Genomic DNA, 12,990 nt, shown 5'->3' with positions numbered 1-12,990 from the left:
TATCTCAGGAGATGTTTGACATCATCCTCGATGAGAACCAGCTGGAGGATGCATGTGAGCATATGGCTGATTACCTGGAGGCCTACTGGAAAAGCACTCACCCCACCAGCTGCAACCCCCCCAACCCACTGCTAACGAAGCTGCCCACAGCCACCCTGCCCTCCAACCCGGCCTTGGTCTCTGGTGTGCAGGTATGAGCGCCGAGCACCGAGCAGATACTGGGCCAACAGAGGTTACCTAGATGGACAGCACGGGAAGCGATAGATTTCAGCTCAGGATTCAATAGTGTGTGTTGTAGTCTTCATTAAGGAAGGAAACATGTGGAGGGTTTATCAGAGCTCGCAGGGACATGCTTGATTAATGAGGACATCCTGCAGCTTCTGCAAATACATGACTCACTGAGATGCTTTGTTGGTCTTATTTAAGTTCCTCATAATGAAAAGTAAGTGGGATCAAACATACAGACACACAGAGACTGAGAGGAGTAACATCATTATACAGCAACTGAAGTGAATTACATAAAGCTGAATTACCACCAACAACAGGTCCAAGGTGTCGCAGAGGACAATGGTGAATAATGGCAGACACTTAAAGATACAGTCAGACAGGAAGTGGACAGGAAGTCTGTTAATCTGCATTTCTTACTATCACGTGTGTATTTTATAACGCATCACGCAGGACAGATTGTCATGTTTGTGGTGTGATTTAGTATTTACATATTACCCAACATTAGCTACTGGTCTTTTCACCTAATGTCACCCATGAGAGTGAAGATGCTGTGTGATCCCTCACCTCCGCCCTCTCTCCATCCGCTGCCGTCAGAATGGGAACTGTAAGACTGAAAATGAGGAAATCCCTGATATTGATGAGGAGCAGGAGTGAGCTTGGCAGTGGTTGCTAGTGTGGTGAGACCTTTGACATAAGGTTTGCCCCCTGCAGGACCACAGGCAACAGTCAGTGGAGCATTGTGTGTGTGCAGTGGAGTGTGACATTTCATGTTTTGAAGTGTTTGTGTGAGTGCAATTGTGTATGTACAATATGCATCAAAATAAAAAGGTGGTTCACATCTGGAAAATCAAACATACATGCACCTGAACCACCGAGAGTGAAGTGGATATTAGTCTGCATGGTTTTTAAAAAATCTTTTGTGAGCTTGTAGTGTATTGTTCTTGGTTCGTGTCACCTACTGACTGATGTGTGTTTACTGATCTCAGGGCAGCGGTGCAGAGCAGAAGGGAGACAAGGCGTTGGTGGAGAGACAGGGCTCCAGAGAGGATCACCAGCAGCACCATCATCACCACCACCACCACCACCACCAGAGCCAGGACCAGGCCGCCGCCGACGCAGAGGCCGAGGGGGAGGCCAACGAGGAGGAGAAGCCCCCGAGGACCGAGTCCTCCCGGAGAGCCCAGCACATCCACCACCGGTCGTCTTCCACCAGGACTGAGCACCACAACCACCACCACCACCACCACCACCACAGCAGCCGAGCCAGGGGCCTCTCGCGGCAGGAGACTTTGGACTCAGAGACCCCCGAGAGCCGGGAAAGCAGAGAGAGCCGAGAGAGCAAGGACTCGGCTTATATTGAGCCGCGCACTCAGCTCCTCCACCGGGAGGAGGAGGAGGAGGAAGAAGAGGAGGAGGAGGAGGAGGAGGAGGAGGAGGAAGACGAGGAGGAGGAGGAGGAGGAAGACGAGGATCTAGGGGAGGGGCACCCCCAGCAGCAACAGCGCTACGAGCCGCTGCCCCACCGGGACCACAACCACCATCACCACCACCACCATCACCGCGGCGCGGCCGAGGAGGCCGGCCACGGCACGGGACACCACCGCTCCAAAGAGCGCGAGCAGGACCATAACGAACGCAACAAGCAGCGCTCTCACCACCACCACCGGCCGACACGTGACCACCACCACTACTACGACCGGGACAGAGACAGGGACCGAGAGGGGGAGGTGGCTCCCAAAAAGAGGGGCGACGCAGGGGAGTGGGTCAGAGACTCCTACATCCACCAGTGACCGACCAAATCCCTCCTGAAGCTCATGTGGACTCTTCCAGTCTGTTCTCCCATTGTGCTGCTATACCCTGAAACCACAGCATCCTATTTATGTACACTTCCTTTGTAAATGCTGTTGCATCTTTTTTCAATGGCAGGATTTTGATTACATAGATACAAATATAAATATATAAATATATGTATGTGTGTATCTATGCATAGACGTTGTTTATGTGTGGATATGCATGGATATTCTCAAATATGCATATTTTAAACCTGTGTTTGATAAAGCATGACACAAAAGCAGAATTTTTTTTCTGTACTGAGCTGTGCTTTCTGTGATTAGCATTTTTTATTTTATTTTTATTATTATTGTTTTGTTTTTGTTTTGCTTGCAACCACTTGAATAATATGTTCCTTCAGACTACTGCTAGAGTTGACTGCTAAGTCGACTAACCAAGTTAGTTTGATGCTGTATTTGCAGAGGTCTTTTCTTAAGAAAAAAATAGTTTGGCAGTTTGGGAAGTAGACTGAATATAAGCACATGAAAGAAACTAGTACAATAGTCCTGAAGTAGCTCCGTCCTTCATGAAGCTCGTTCAGTTCAGTTTGTGTTTGAACTGTTTTACAAGAGGTGTTGATTCAACTCCTGTTGAATTTGTGGTGCTGTTGGGTTGTATTGTGTTACTCTGACATGTGTCTCTATTATTTAGTCTGTTCTCGTGTATCATTGAGAGCAGGCTAAATAACAGAAACATCTCTGTATGTGCTCTGTATATACTGTACATTTGAAAAAAAACACCTCTCTAAAACAGTTTCAACAAAAACTGAATATTATAACCTTCACAGAGGCAGAACTCACTGCATCGAACTGTGTCTAAATGAGAAGATCGATGCCACTCCACGTCTGTTTGGTAGAAATGAAGCTAACTCTAGTAGCCGGTTCGCTTTGCTTAGCTTTGACTGGAAACAGAGGAAACTATGACTCTGTCTGAAGGTGAAATAAACTTACCAGCGCCCAAAGCTCTAATTGACACTTTGTATCTTTTTGTTAAAAAAAACTGTCAAAAAAAATGAAATAGGTTTTAGATAGGAGACAAATTCAGCTAACTTGTGCAAACTGGCTGCTCACTGTCGCTTCATGTTGAACAGACGGATCTTAGAGTGGTATTAATCTTCAACAACTGAGCTTATATATGTATTTCCCAAACTGCCACACGACTCCATTAATTACATGTTCATCTTTTTTTGCTTAGTTCCCCTTTTTTTTTTAAATTCCGCGTCCCTGGTTTTAGATTTGGTTCTGCCATATTTATGCCTCCTTGGAGGTGCACCTTAGTCATGCCTTACAAGACAAACAACTTCTACAATAGCTCCCTCTTTGACATGCAGTACTGTTCTCTTTGTATGGGTCCAGAAACATTTTATAACATTGATACACCCTTTATTCTGCACTTTTACTGATTCACATTGGTTTCATGTAAAAGCAATTTGATATGACATCGCAACTTACTGTAGGTTTACTACCAAAACTCCACAACGGTTCATCTTTTATTAAGTCCGACCCCCCTTTTCTAATGAATGTTGTTTATCTCCCACTTTAATTCTCACTTCATAATATACAGAATGTTCATTTTGGGATATTTCTTCAGTATGTTCCTCACGGGAAAAAAATAAAAATTTAAAGATACATTTACAAAAACAAAATTCAAACAATTCCAAATGTCAACCCGAGAAAGTTGGTGAATCTTCTGTATTTTTGTCATTTTCTCACTCCCCTGCCTAATACAAAGGATTGAGCTAAAATTGAGTCCAAGCCCCTCTGTTTACAAATCCACTGACCCCATCCCCTCACTTTCTTTGGTTTTGCCTGACAATTGTAACTATGAAAACTCCCATTTCTATGCTACATTTGTAGCACTACAGATTTTTTAACAGTGTACATGTGTATGTACATAATGCATAAATATAAAGAATAAAGTTGGCGACTACGAACTGCTGTGAGGGGAGAGGAATCTGATGTGTGCTTTGTCAGTAGACCCAGATAGAGGAGGGAAACTGTGTCTATAAATAGTCTTCTGAAACTCTACTGAAAAATTGAGGTAGATTCACCGGCCCGCCTCCTAAATCGTCATGACAACATCGACAGCAGTGACAGTACTGAGGGGATGTTTCTAAAACGGGAAGCTGTTTCTCCACACACAGATGCCTCCAAAATAGACGATCACTCCCAGTCTGCAGCTGCTTTAATCTTAGAATTGTAATGTTGCTAAACGGGGGGGAGAGAAAAGAAATTGTGTAAACATCGAGCGCTGCAGAGTGTAGAGCAGCCATTTTAATCCTCAGTGCAACACTCCAAACAGGAAACGTACAATACACGGCACAAATGCAGCCAGTAAAGGTGCAGGTCCAGACAGATGTGTGGATGGACTGATAAGAATCCCAGGAAGAGGCACTGAGCCGAGGTCACAGTTAAAGTCCTGAAAACACAGCGAGGCAGTCGGACCAACGGGCCAGATGTTTGTGCACTGGAGGCACCAATCTATAAATTACACTGTGTGCAAATTTAATGGACACACAATTAAAATTGCACTGAATAAATTAGTGGTTACATGTCAAGTCTGATTTAGCATTCATAAGCACTATATAAACAATAAAGGATTTATAACATGATAATGTAGATGTAGTCCTATAAATAGTATTTGAGCATTAATTAGTACATCAAAATAAAACAGTTATAGAAATATAAATAATAACTTCATAGGAGATATCACCATTTCTTCATTTTGTGGGACCTGCACTTGGTATTTTATACTTCTGAGAAATTCACAGTTGTAGTTATTAGTTACTTTTTAGATTAAATTAAAATTTTATAGTAACTAATACAATATTCATGTATATATGTGTTTCTAAATTGGCTCCACATTGACAAACCATATTTAAATGTTCTTATATTTATTTAGGATGATACAAATTAAATCAAATACATTATAATATGATAATAACTTAACTATCTAGAGAGTTATAAACCTTTTATATGATGCTTAGAAGCATCAAACTGTTTTGACACGTTAGTTTAGACACGTTTAAATTACTGAGTATTGTAAAGTGTTTTTCGACCAATATCTTTATGACTAAACAGACAAAAAAAAACTTCTTTGACCTGTGTTTTCATGTTGCAGAGGTGTGAGTGGCCTCCCTCTGGTGACGGCAGTGATTCACACACGAGCACAGAAACACTAATTAAACGTCCCGCTCGACTCGTCCGCCGCTAAAAGACACTAAATTGTTAATACCTCTCGTGACCTCTTTCCTCACGCTACTTCCTGATCCGCGCTCTCGGATCCGGCGAATCCACTGTCACCATGGCAGCTGTGTCGTCACTGTTGTCATGGCAACGCTTGCACTGCTGCATTTGCCAATACTCATTCAGTCTCCATCCCCACGTGCCCCCCTCCCTCCCTCCTTCTCCCTCCCTCCCTCTCTCTCTCTCTCCCTCTCTCTCTCTGCCCTCGGTGTTTATAGAGCTTATCCCTATATGGCCCGCAGTTTTAGAGAGCAGCTGTTGGGAGGCAGATGCTGTAAACGGCGCAGCGAGCGTCTTTGTCAACACTGGTCCGTCAAAGCACACAGAGTGTCGTAATATAAACACGACTGTTCCCGTCTGCGGCCTCGTGTGAGGCCTGTGAGAGAAAACAAGCCCTCCGGTCAGTTTTTCAGGAACTTGGCAATAAAGAAGCCGATGGTGTCCCTGTCGGCTCGGCAGGGGAGGGGAGCCGCCGCCGTCTCCGTCTGGTCCCAGATCAGCTCGGGACTGAACCTCTGGAGGAGGCGCAGCTGCTCAGGTGACAGGCCGGCCCCCAGCATGCCTTCTGCTCCGACGTGGGGCTCCTTGAGAAAAGACGACAACAGTGAAGCGTCGTGAAGTGTCGGGCTGAGGTTTCTTTTACGTCTCTTTGTGTGTTGTGTGTGTTGTGATTGGTACCTGTGGCTGAAGCGTGAGACAGGGAAAGGTGTTGAGGGCCCAGGCTACCTGCTCCTCGTTCTCCGCCAGAGTCACCGTGCAGGTGCTGTACACCAGGACGCCGCCTTTCTTTAGCAACCGCACCGCCTGCAAACCACACACACACACACACACACCGTCTCCTGTTCATGCATTTGTGTCATCAACTCATGAAGACATTTTTATCTACAGACAATTATCACCTCAATCTTTCCTCGCCCTTCATCCTCACTGCTCTAAAAATCCCACTGCACACTCACTGCTGCTGTTTTTCCGGAAGCCGCCACAGAAACACTCCGGGAAGTTAATCATATGTTACCATTGCCAAACCAACCAGTCAGTCCTCATCCTCCAAATCTGATTTTGAAAAAAACAGAAAACGCTTCTCCCTGTAAAGCATAAATCTCGCCTCTGCTGCCCTCAAGTAGCCGAGAAAATCAGTTACTGCAGGTTTAAGTGCAATGTGTGTTGGAGACGAGCACTGCTACACATATCTTCCACACAGAGGCTCTCCTACTTCCTCCTCTTCTTCTTATTCATGCTGAATAACCTTGAGGACATGCTGGTGGAGGCTGATGGAGGACTGTGTTTCACTGGGATAAATTATGTCCTCTGCACTGGACTCTAATCTCCCTGTGGTAATCCATCCAGTAGCCATACTTAAAGCCAAAAAAAAGAAAAAGAAAAAAAATCACCCCCTGAAACGCAATCCTCATGCTTTTCTCTTTTGAGAGTACATTTATGTGCATATGACACAAAAAGCAGCCATAAATATGAGAAACATGTCCCATAAAAACATATTTTAGACGATATTAGTTGTTTTTCTAAAATAAAATACAAACAGTCATGTTTTTTTTCAGCATTCAGAATAAGTGCAGAATTATACAAAACATCCTTTGTCTAAATCAAAATGTCAGGAGTAAAGTTAGTCTGGAAAAAAAAAACTTCTGTAAATATCATTTAGATATGTTGGATTTTCCGTTTCAGATGTGACTTTAACTGTCAAATGCCGCCACCCACAGGCCGGAGGGAGTCATCACCGATGTCATGTCAGATTTCAAACCTACAGCATGAAGTAACTTGCGCTGCAGAGGCTGGTAGGAGCAGATCTCCTTGAGGCTCCAGGTGCTGGCCATGTTGGGTCTCTGTCCCAGTCCGCTGCAGGGGGCGTCCAGCAAGACCCTGTCGAAGCTCTCAGGAGGGAACGGAGGTCCTGCTGGTGTGAACAGAGGCAGAGGTGATGTGTGTTGTCATCTCTCTCTGCTGAGTCCTGGGATTGATCACACACACACACACGCATACACATTCACAGCCGCCTCCTCTACCTTCAGTTGTGTCTGCCGGCTCGCTGCTCACAGCCCGAGTGCTGTTGAAACAATAAGCTCTGATGCTCCGCAGACGCAGCATTTCTGCGTTTTGACGAATCCGATCGATCTTATTTCGGATCCTGTCCAAGGCCACGACTTCGCCCTGTGGGAGACAGATGCTCAATCTCTACAACAGCAACTTAAGAAAACACATGCAAAGAAACAAATGTGCTGCAAATTCAGAAAACAACTTTATCAAGTTGGCTATATATAACACAACAGAAGTGTTTCTGTAAAAGAAATGAAAGGACTGTGGGACACAATGTCTCTTGACTTTAGAAGTTGTGGAGATGCTACCTGTTGGTGGTGTCTGAATGTAAAGTCTGTTGGGTTTATTATAACGTCAACATGATTCTGAGAGAGTTTTTATCTCCGAAATGATTTCTGACTTTTAACTGTTAAATCTCTTCAATCTTAAAAAAAAAGAAAAAAATCTCAGTTTTTGGCCCCAATGCTCTTCCGTAGTTTTTTGTTTTTGTATGTAAGTATGAGGTTATATTCCTCGCCGCAGCAGCCCCTATTCGATTCCACCAGTGGCCCTTTGCTGCATGTCATTCCCCCTCTCTGTCTCCCCATTCCCTGTCTCTCTACAGCTGTCCTAAAAAGCCCCAAAAATTTACTTTAAAAAAAAAGAAATTATAAAACCGTATGTTCATCTCTGTTGACAAAACTCCTCTGTAAATGAAGGAGCAACAGCATCGAACACCAACAGCAGACTCATTAAGACGGGCGGTGGTACCTGATCCCCCATGACAGCCGCGATGTGGCAGGTCTTCCCTCCGGGGGCCGCGCACATATCCAGGATGCGCTCTCCGGGACGAGGCCCCAGCACGTGTCCCACCACCACAGAGGGGAGGTTCTGCAGACATCGAGCGTCGAGCGTTACTTGAACATGTTTTTTTGTTCCCTGATCTGATTGGTCCTAAAAGCTACAGCACAATTTAATAAAAGTCTGACATTAGCATTTGTCAGCGAACCTGTTCATCATTCTGACACTAATGTATCTAATTACAGTATTCTACTTATAGGTCATAATAGAAGAAATACCTGCAGGAAAGCCAGGTCAGGAAGAACGCCATCGAAGGACGGACTCTGGTAAAGTGGTTCCATCATCCGAATGCCGACACCTCTAAAAAGAAAATCAAAAAAACAGCAACTTAGTTTTACTGATTTCTGAATTTTAAACTACACAATTAACTATGCACATTTATCTTGTTATTAAACATGCAGTCACTATATCAAGAAATTAAATCGTGAACTTCTGTACCTGGTGCGCGTCTACAGAGTTGTCTTTTAAGACTAAGAGCGACTGTGATGAACTATCTGGGCAGAGTTCTGTATCACACAATGATCTTCACTTTCCTGTTTATATCACACTGAAGCTCATGACTAAGTAGGCTACAACACCATGGTAGACTGCACTCTACATATATTACAAAAAATGTACTTCTACATACTTGGGAGGCTCATCTGTGCAGAAGATATGGGACCGGTCCATTTCAGCGACTCCATTTCCCACAAACACCCTCTTCCCCTGGAAGCTCGTGGCTCCTCGGGTGCACTTTCCCTCCAAGTCAGAGAAGACAGAAACTACATCTCCCGCTTTCATATCTGATCAACAAAAAGAAAGAGGGTTAAACTGCTGTGTTATTGAGTCATAAACAGGGATAGTTCAACATTTTGGCAAATGGGCCCATTGCCCTAATCCCTATAGTTTTAGGAGTAGGTTGTGTAAGCTGTGACCTGCACATTCCCCACACTATGAGATAATAACAGAACGAACGACTCTTACACTTGGGGCTGGCGAGGATCCCCGGAGCGAAAACGTGAGCTCCTCTGAGTACGGCGTTGCCACACTGCGCCCCGACCACCACCTCGGAGCTGAGCTGCTTCACGGGTCTGAGGGGAGAAAGAGGAAGAGATCTATCACCTCTAAATCACTGTCTCTGGGCGTCATCTCTGTGTGAACTGCACCGTGCACTCCAGATGCTGATAGACTGATCCCAGCTCCAACACCGAATGACCACAAGAGTCATGAAGAACTGTCCTCAGACACATAACATGACCTTCAGTTTACCTGTAGTTCCTGAAAAATCTATTTAAAGCCATGTACCTGACTCAAACACATATTTATTGTGCTGCTACTAAAATTTTCTGTAAGTGAATTGAAAAAAAAAGTTGAACTTGAAGTGTGCATCTCTGCTCTCCAAATGTCTCTGTTATTTTTTTTATGTGACATCCCACATGGGTTTGGTCATGGGAAACATCTGCCCAGCTGTTGGCCAGAGGTTGTGATTAAAGGCCAAGTGTGTTAGGATACATTCATCAGATTCAGATCCTTGTGACGTCGATGCAGCGTTCCTCACATACCTCGGCCCGTCGACGGGAAGAAGAAGCACATCTGGGATTCGTGGGTGTGGGAGAATCTGAAGGGAGCGCTCCTCTGCTGATGAGCCGCACATCTGCTGCTTCAACAACAACAACAGCAATAACGTACTGATCACAACTTGGCCGACCACAAACAGCAACAACGAATCCAGTCAGATCAATTTTCTTTTGCTCCCAACCTTTTTCAGCTCCTCTCCTAACTTGCGTCTGATCTCCTCCAGCGAGGCGAGGTGGGTGCTGGCCCGGACACACGTACATGAGGGCGGGTGTGAGAGACATGTGAGCAGCCTGTGGAAACGACTTTCTGCCTCCTGGTGACCCACTGCAGCCAACACCTGAAGGCAACAAATGCAACAGGGAATGAAATTAAGATCAGTTAATTAATTTTAGCTGGCTCAGTGCTGGACAGGAGGCTGGACCCACTAAAGGTCTGTGGTGAATTCAGTCACACACACACACACACACACACATCACCTCTGCAACAACAACAGGACCAAAATGTGGCGTGGACATTTTTTATTTTAATTTTTGAGTTAAACTCTACTTATGCACTTATTTTAACATATTTTACACAACGTTGTGTTGATTGTTGTTTTTATGAGCTACTGGACAACTGAATTTCCTTTTGGGGATGAAAAGTTATATCTATCTATCTATCTATCTATCTATCTATCTATCTATCTATCTATCTATCTATCTATCTATCTATAAAAACATTACACATGTAACACAAAATATCAAAATATGCACAGTAGCACTGACATCTTATGCAAAAGAGCCAATATTAATCCGGCACATAATGTTACAATTTGTTTTATTTTATTCTTACCACTGTTTTTATTGTTGTTGTACTTATTTTTTATTTTTACTTATTTATTTATTTATATTTAATTGATGCTCTTCTATTTTTTTCTGTCCACTTGGCTGCTGCAACACTGTGTATCTCACCATCGAGGAATATGTTATCTTAAAAAGGGTACAAATTATTAATTCCCCCATATTAAACAGAATAAATAAACAGCTAAAGTTACAGCTCCTACTGAGAGCACCAAGGGCACGTATACAGTATTGGTAGACTAGGCTTCTGTGTGGGGTGAAAATTTGCACAAAATACAAGATGTGAAATTCAGTAGATATTTGAAAGTTTGTGCTCATGATTCTAAAAATCTTAGCGATGCCATAAAAGTTATATATTTTTTTTACAATTGAAGGAGAAGGCAGTGTTTAATTTGATGAGAGATTTCTTGTTTTCCAGAAATGAGCAAGGAACACACAAAGTCTTACCTCCTTGTTTAGGAAGACACTCTTAAGATGTTCAGTCACTTCAGGCCTTAGAGAAATCCTTGGAAAAACGGACATGTTGAACCTGCTTCAATCTGTACAAAGAAAAACCTCCGGTCAGAAAGACAAACAAAATTCCTCCAACCCACTTACAATTAAAAGTTTTTAAAAGTCATGTTATCATTTCTATTGTATGTAATGCGATCTGCTATTTGTGTGGTAATTGCTACAATTGCTAGCACATATACATTAAACACACTTACTTTATGAGTATAAAGCATAGAGTGTAAAGCAGCATAAATAAATACTAGTGTGCTGTTAAAAACATCAAATGCAATGGGAGCACTGTAGTAAATGAGAGATAAAGAGCGAACCTCCCTTTGTTTTTATGACTGTCGTCGAGCACTGGCTCTTTGTGAATTCATTATAACACATTGCAGGTATTGAGATACCAGGATTTGTTTTGTGTTGGGGTCGTTTCCCCAGAATAATCTCGATGGATGGACCTTGTCCATCGATGTTCATTAAGTATCACAAGTTGTGATACTTAATGAACATCCGGTCGTATCGCCGACCATTAGTCCCGTTCAACTCATCGGCTTCTTACATTAAAATGTAATAAATGCACTGTTTAAATAACCGTACAGGTTTGGTCTGATGACAGCGTTTATTCTGCCCATATTGTTCATATTATGGACTCGACAGGCGTCTGCTACTCACATTTAGCTGCTCGTGGCCGGGTACGGCTATTTCCGCGTACGTCACAAGTGCTGTAGTATGAAACGACCAATCAGGAAACCCCACAGGAGTGGAGGACGTATCCAGCTCTGATCCACATAGATATATATAAGAACTAGATGACTCACCCACAGCTGTTTCCCAATGACACGGCGTAGCCAGTACGGCGGCCATCTTGGAACGGGCAACTCTCTCCTTCAGAGCATTGAGCCTCTGCTGCATGTTCTGCTATAATGCCCACAACTTGCTCAGTTTTTGTCCGATTTCAAAGCGGTTTGATTTTTTATGAACGTCTATGCAGTTATGATGCAGCATGGACGGCTCCACACCGGGGCTAGGGGGTGCTATAGCCCCGTCAAAAATCTGTTTAGCCCCAGTTAAGCCCCCTCAAGAATTTTATTTCATATTATAATACATGTATATTAAGTTAAAAAACAATTGCAATCATTCCATTGTATATTTTAATATATATATATATTAAGTTTAAAAAATCCAATCCCCGCTTGCCTGTTTCCCATTGATTAGTATAGCCCAGAGTGTAGACGTGTGTGTGAGCGTCTCTTGTCACCATGGATACACGAGCGTTCGGCTAGGCTGGCTAGCTAGTCGCTGCCTGCAATCTCCATGCCTGCAATATGGATCGTTTCCTTATTAAAAAAAAAAGAGTGGTAGAAGAAGATGAAAAAGGAGGAGATAAACCAAAAAATGATTCTGAGGGAGGAACTGCTGCCGCTGAGCCAGAACCTGCAGCACCAGAGCAGTCCATCGCCGCAAGCTGCTCTACCGGCCCTGCCGGCCCTGCCTGCGCCGCTGACACAGGTACCGCTCCCTCTGATCTAAGTCAGTCACCTGCTGAAGAACCAAGGCGGCCTCTTCTCCGGCGTTATCCGGCCACGAAAGTGGGACACCAAGACCGCTACTTCAATCGTAGGTGGTATGACGACTACAAATGGCTGGAGTATTCAATTTCAAAAGATCGTGTTTTCTGCTTTGCCTGCCGCCACTTTCAACGCCCAGGAAACCACGGAGAGAAGGCAGCATTTATTCATGATGGCTACCAGAATTGGAAGAAAGCAACAAGTTCATTCAAGACACACAATGCTGGTGTGGAGCATAAATATGCTATGGCAGCGTGGAATGAGTGGACTATTCATAAAGAGTCTGGCTCAACAATATGCAATGCTCTGAGTGATGGACATGCAAAAATAGTCCAAGAG

At 43.8% G+C, this 12,990-nt stretch overlaps 2 protein-coding genes across 2 annotated transcripts in view; one reads left to right on the top strand and one right to left on the bottom strand.

Annotated features, from left to right (window-relative positions):
* Positions 1–3,938, top strand: part of cacnb2a (calcium channel, voltage-dependent, beta 2a) — a 31,253-nt gene extending 27,315 nt beyond the window's left edge. The window contains exons 12-13 of the mRNA XM_083995046.1: positions 9–191; positions 1,215–3,938. Coding sequence (XP_083851172.1) covers positions 9–191; positions 1,215–2,018 — 987 coding nt within the window. The 3' untranslated portion in view covers positions 2,019–3,938. The remainder of the gene's footprint in view (positions 1–8; positions 192–1,214) is intronic.
* Positions 3,939–5,500: 1,562 nt separating this feature from the next.
* Positions 5,501–11,775, bottom strand: nsun6 (NOP2/Sun RNA methyltransferase 6). Its single transcript, XM_083995076.1, has 12 exons — positions 11,756–11,775; positions 11,039–11,130; positions 9,934–10,089; positions 9,737–9,831; positions 9,159–9,265; positions 8,824–8,977; positions 8,414–8,495; positions 8,106–8,225; positions 7,325–7,469; positions 7,067–7,212; positions 5,982–6,107; positions 5,501–5,887 (listed from the first exon to the last, which is right to left on the bottom strand). The coding sequence occupies exons 2-12, from the start codon at positions 11,111–11,113 to the stop codon at positions 5,705–5,707; spliced, it is 1,389 nt and encodes a 462-aa protein (XP_083851202.1). The 5' UTR covers positions 11,114–11,130; positions 11,756–11,775; the 3' UTR covers positions 5,501–5,704.
* Between the last annotated feature and the right edge of the window lie 1,215 nt (positions 11,776–12,990).

This window comes from Trachurus trachurus (assembly GCF_905171665.1).
Source record: "Trachurus trachurus genome assembly, chromosome: 20".
NCBI classification, from domain to species: Eukaryota; Metazoa; Chordata; class Actinopteri; order Carangiformes; family Carangidae; genus Trachurus; species Trachurus trachurus.
This window is presented reverse-complemented; position numbering and strand designations above follow the sequence as displayed.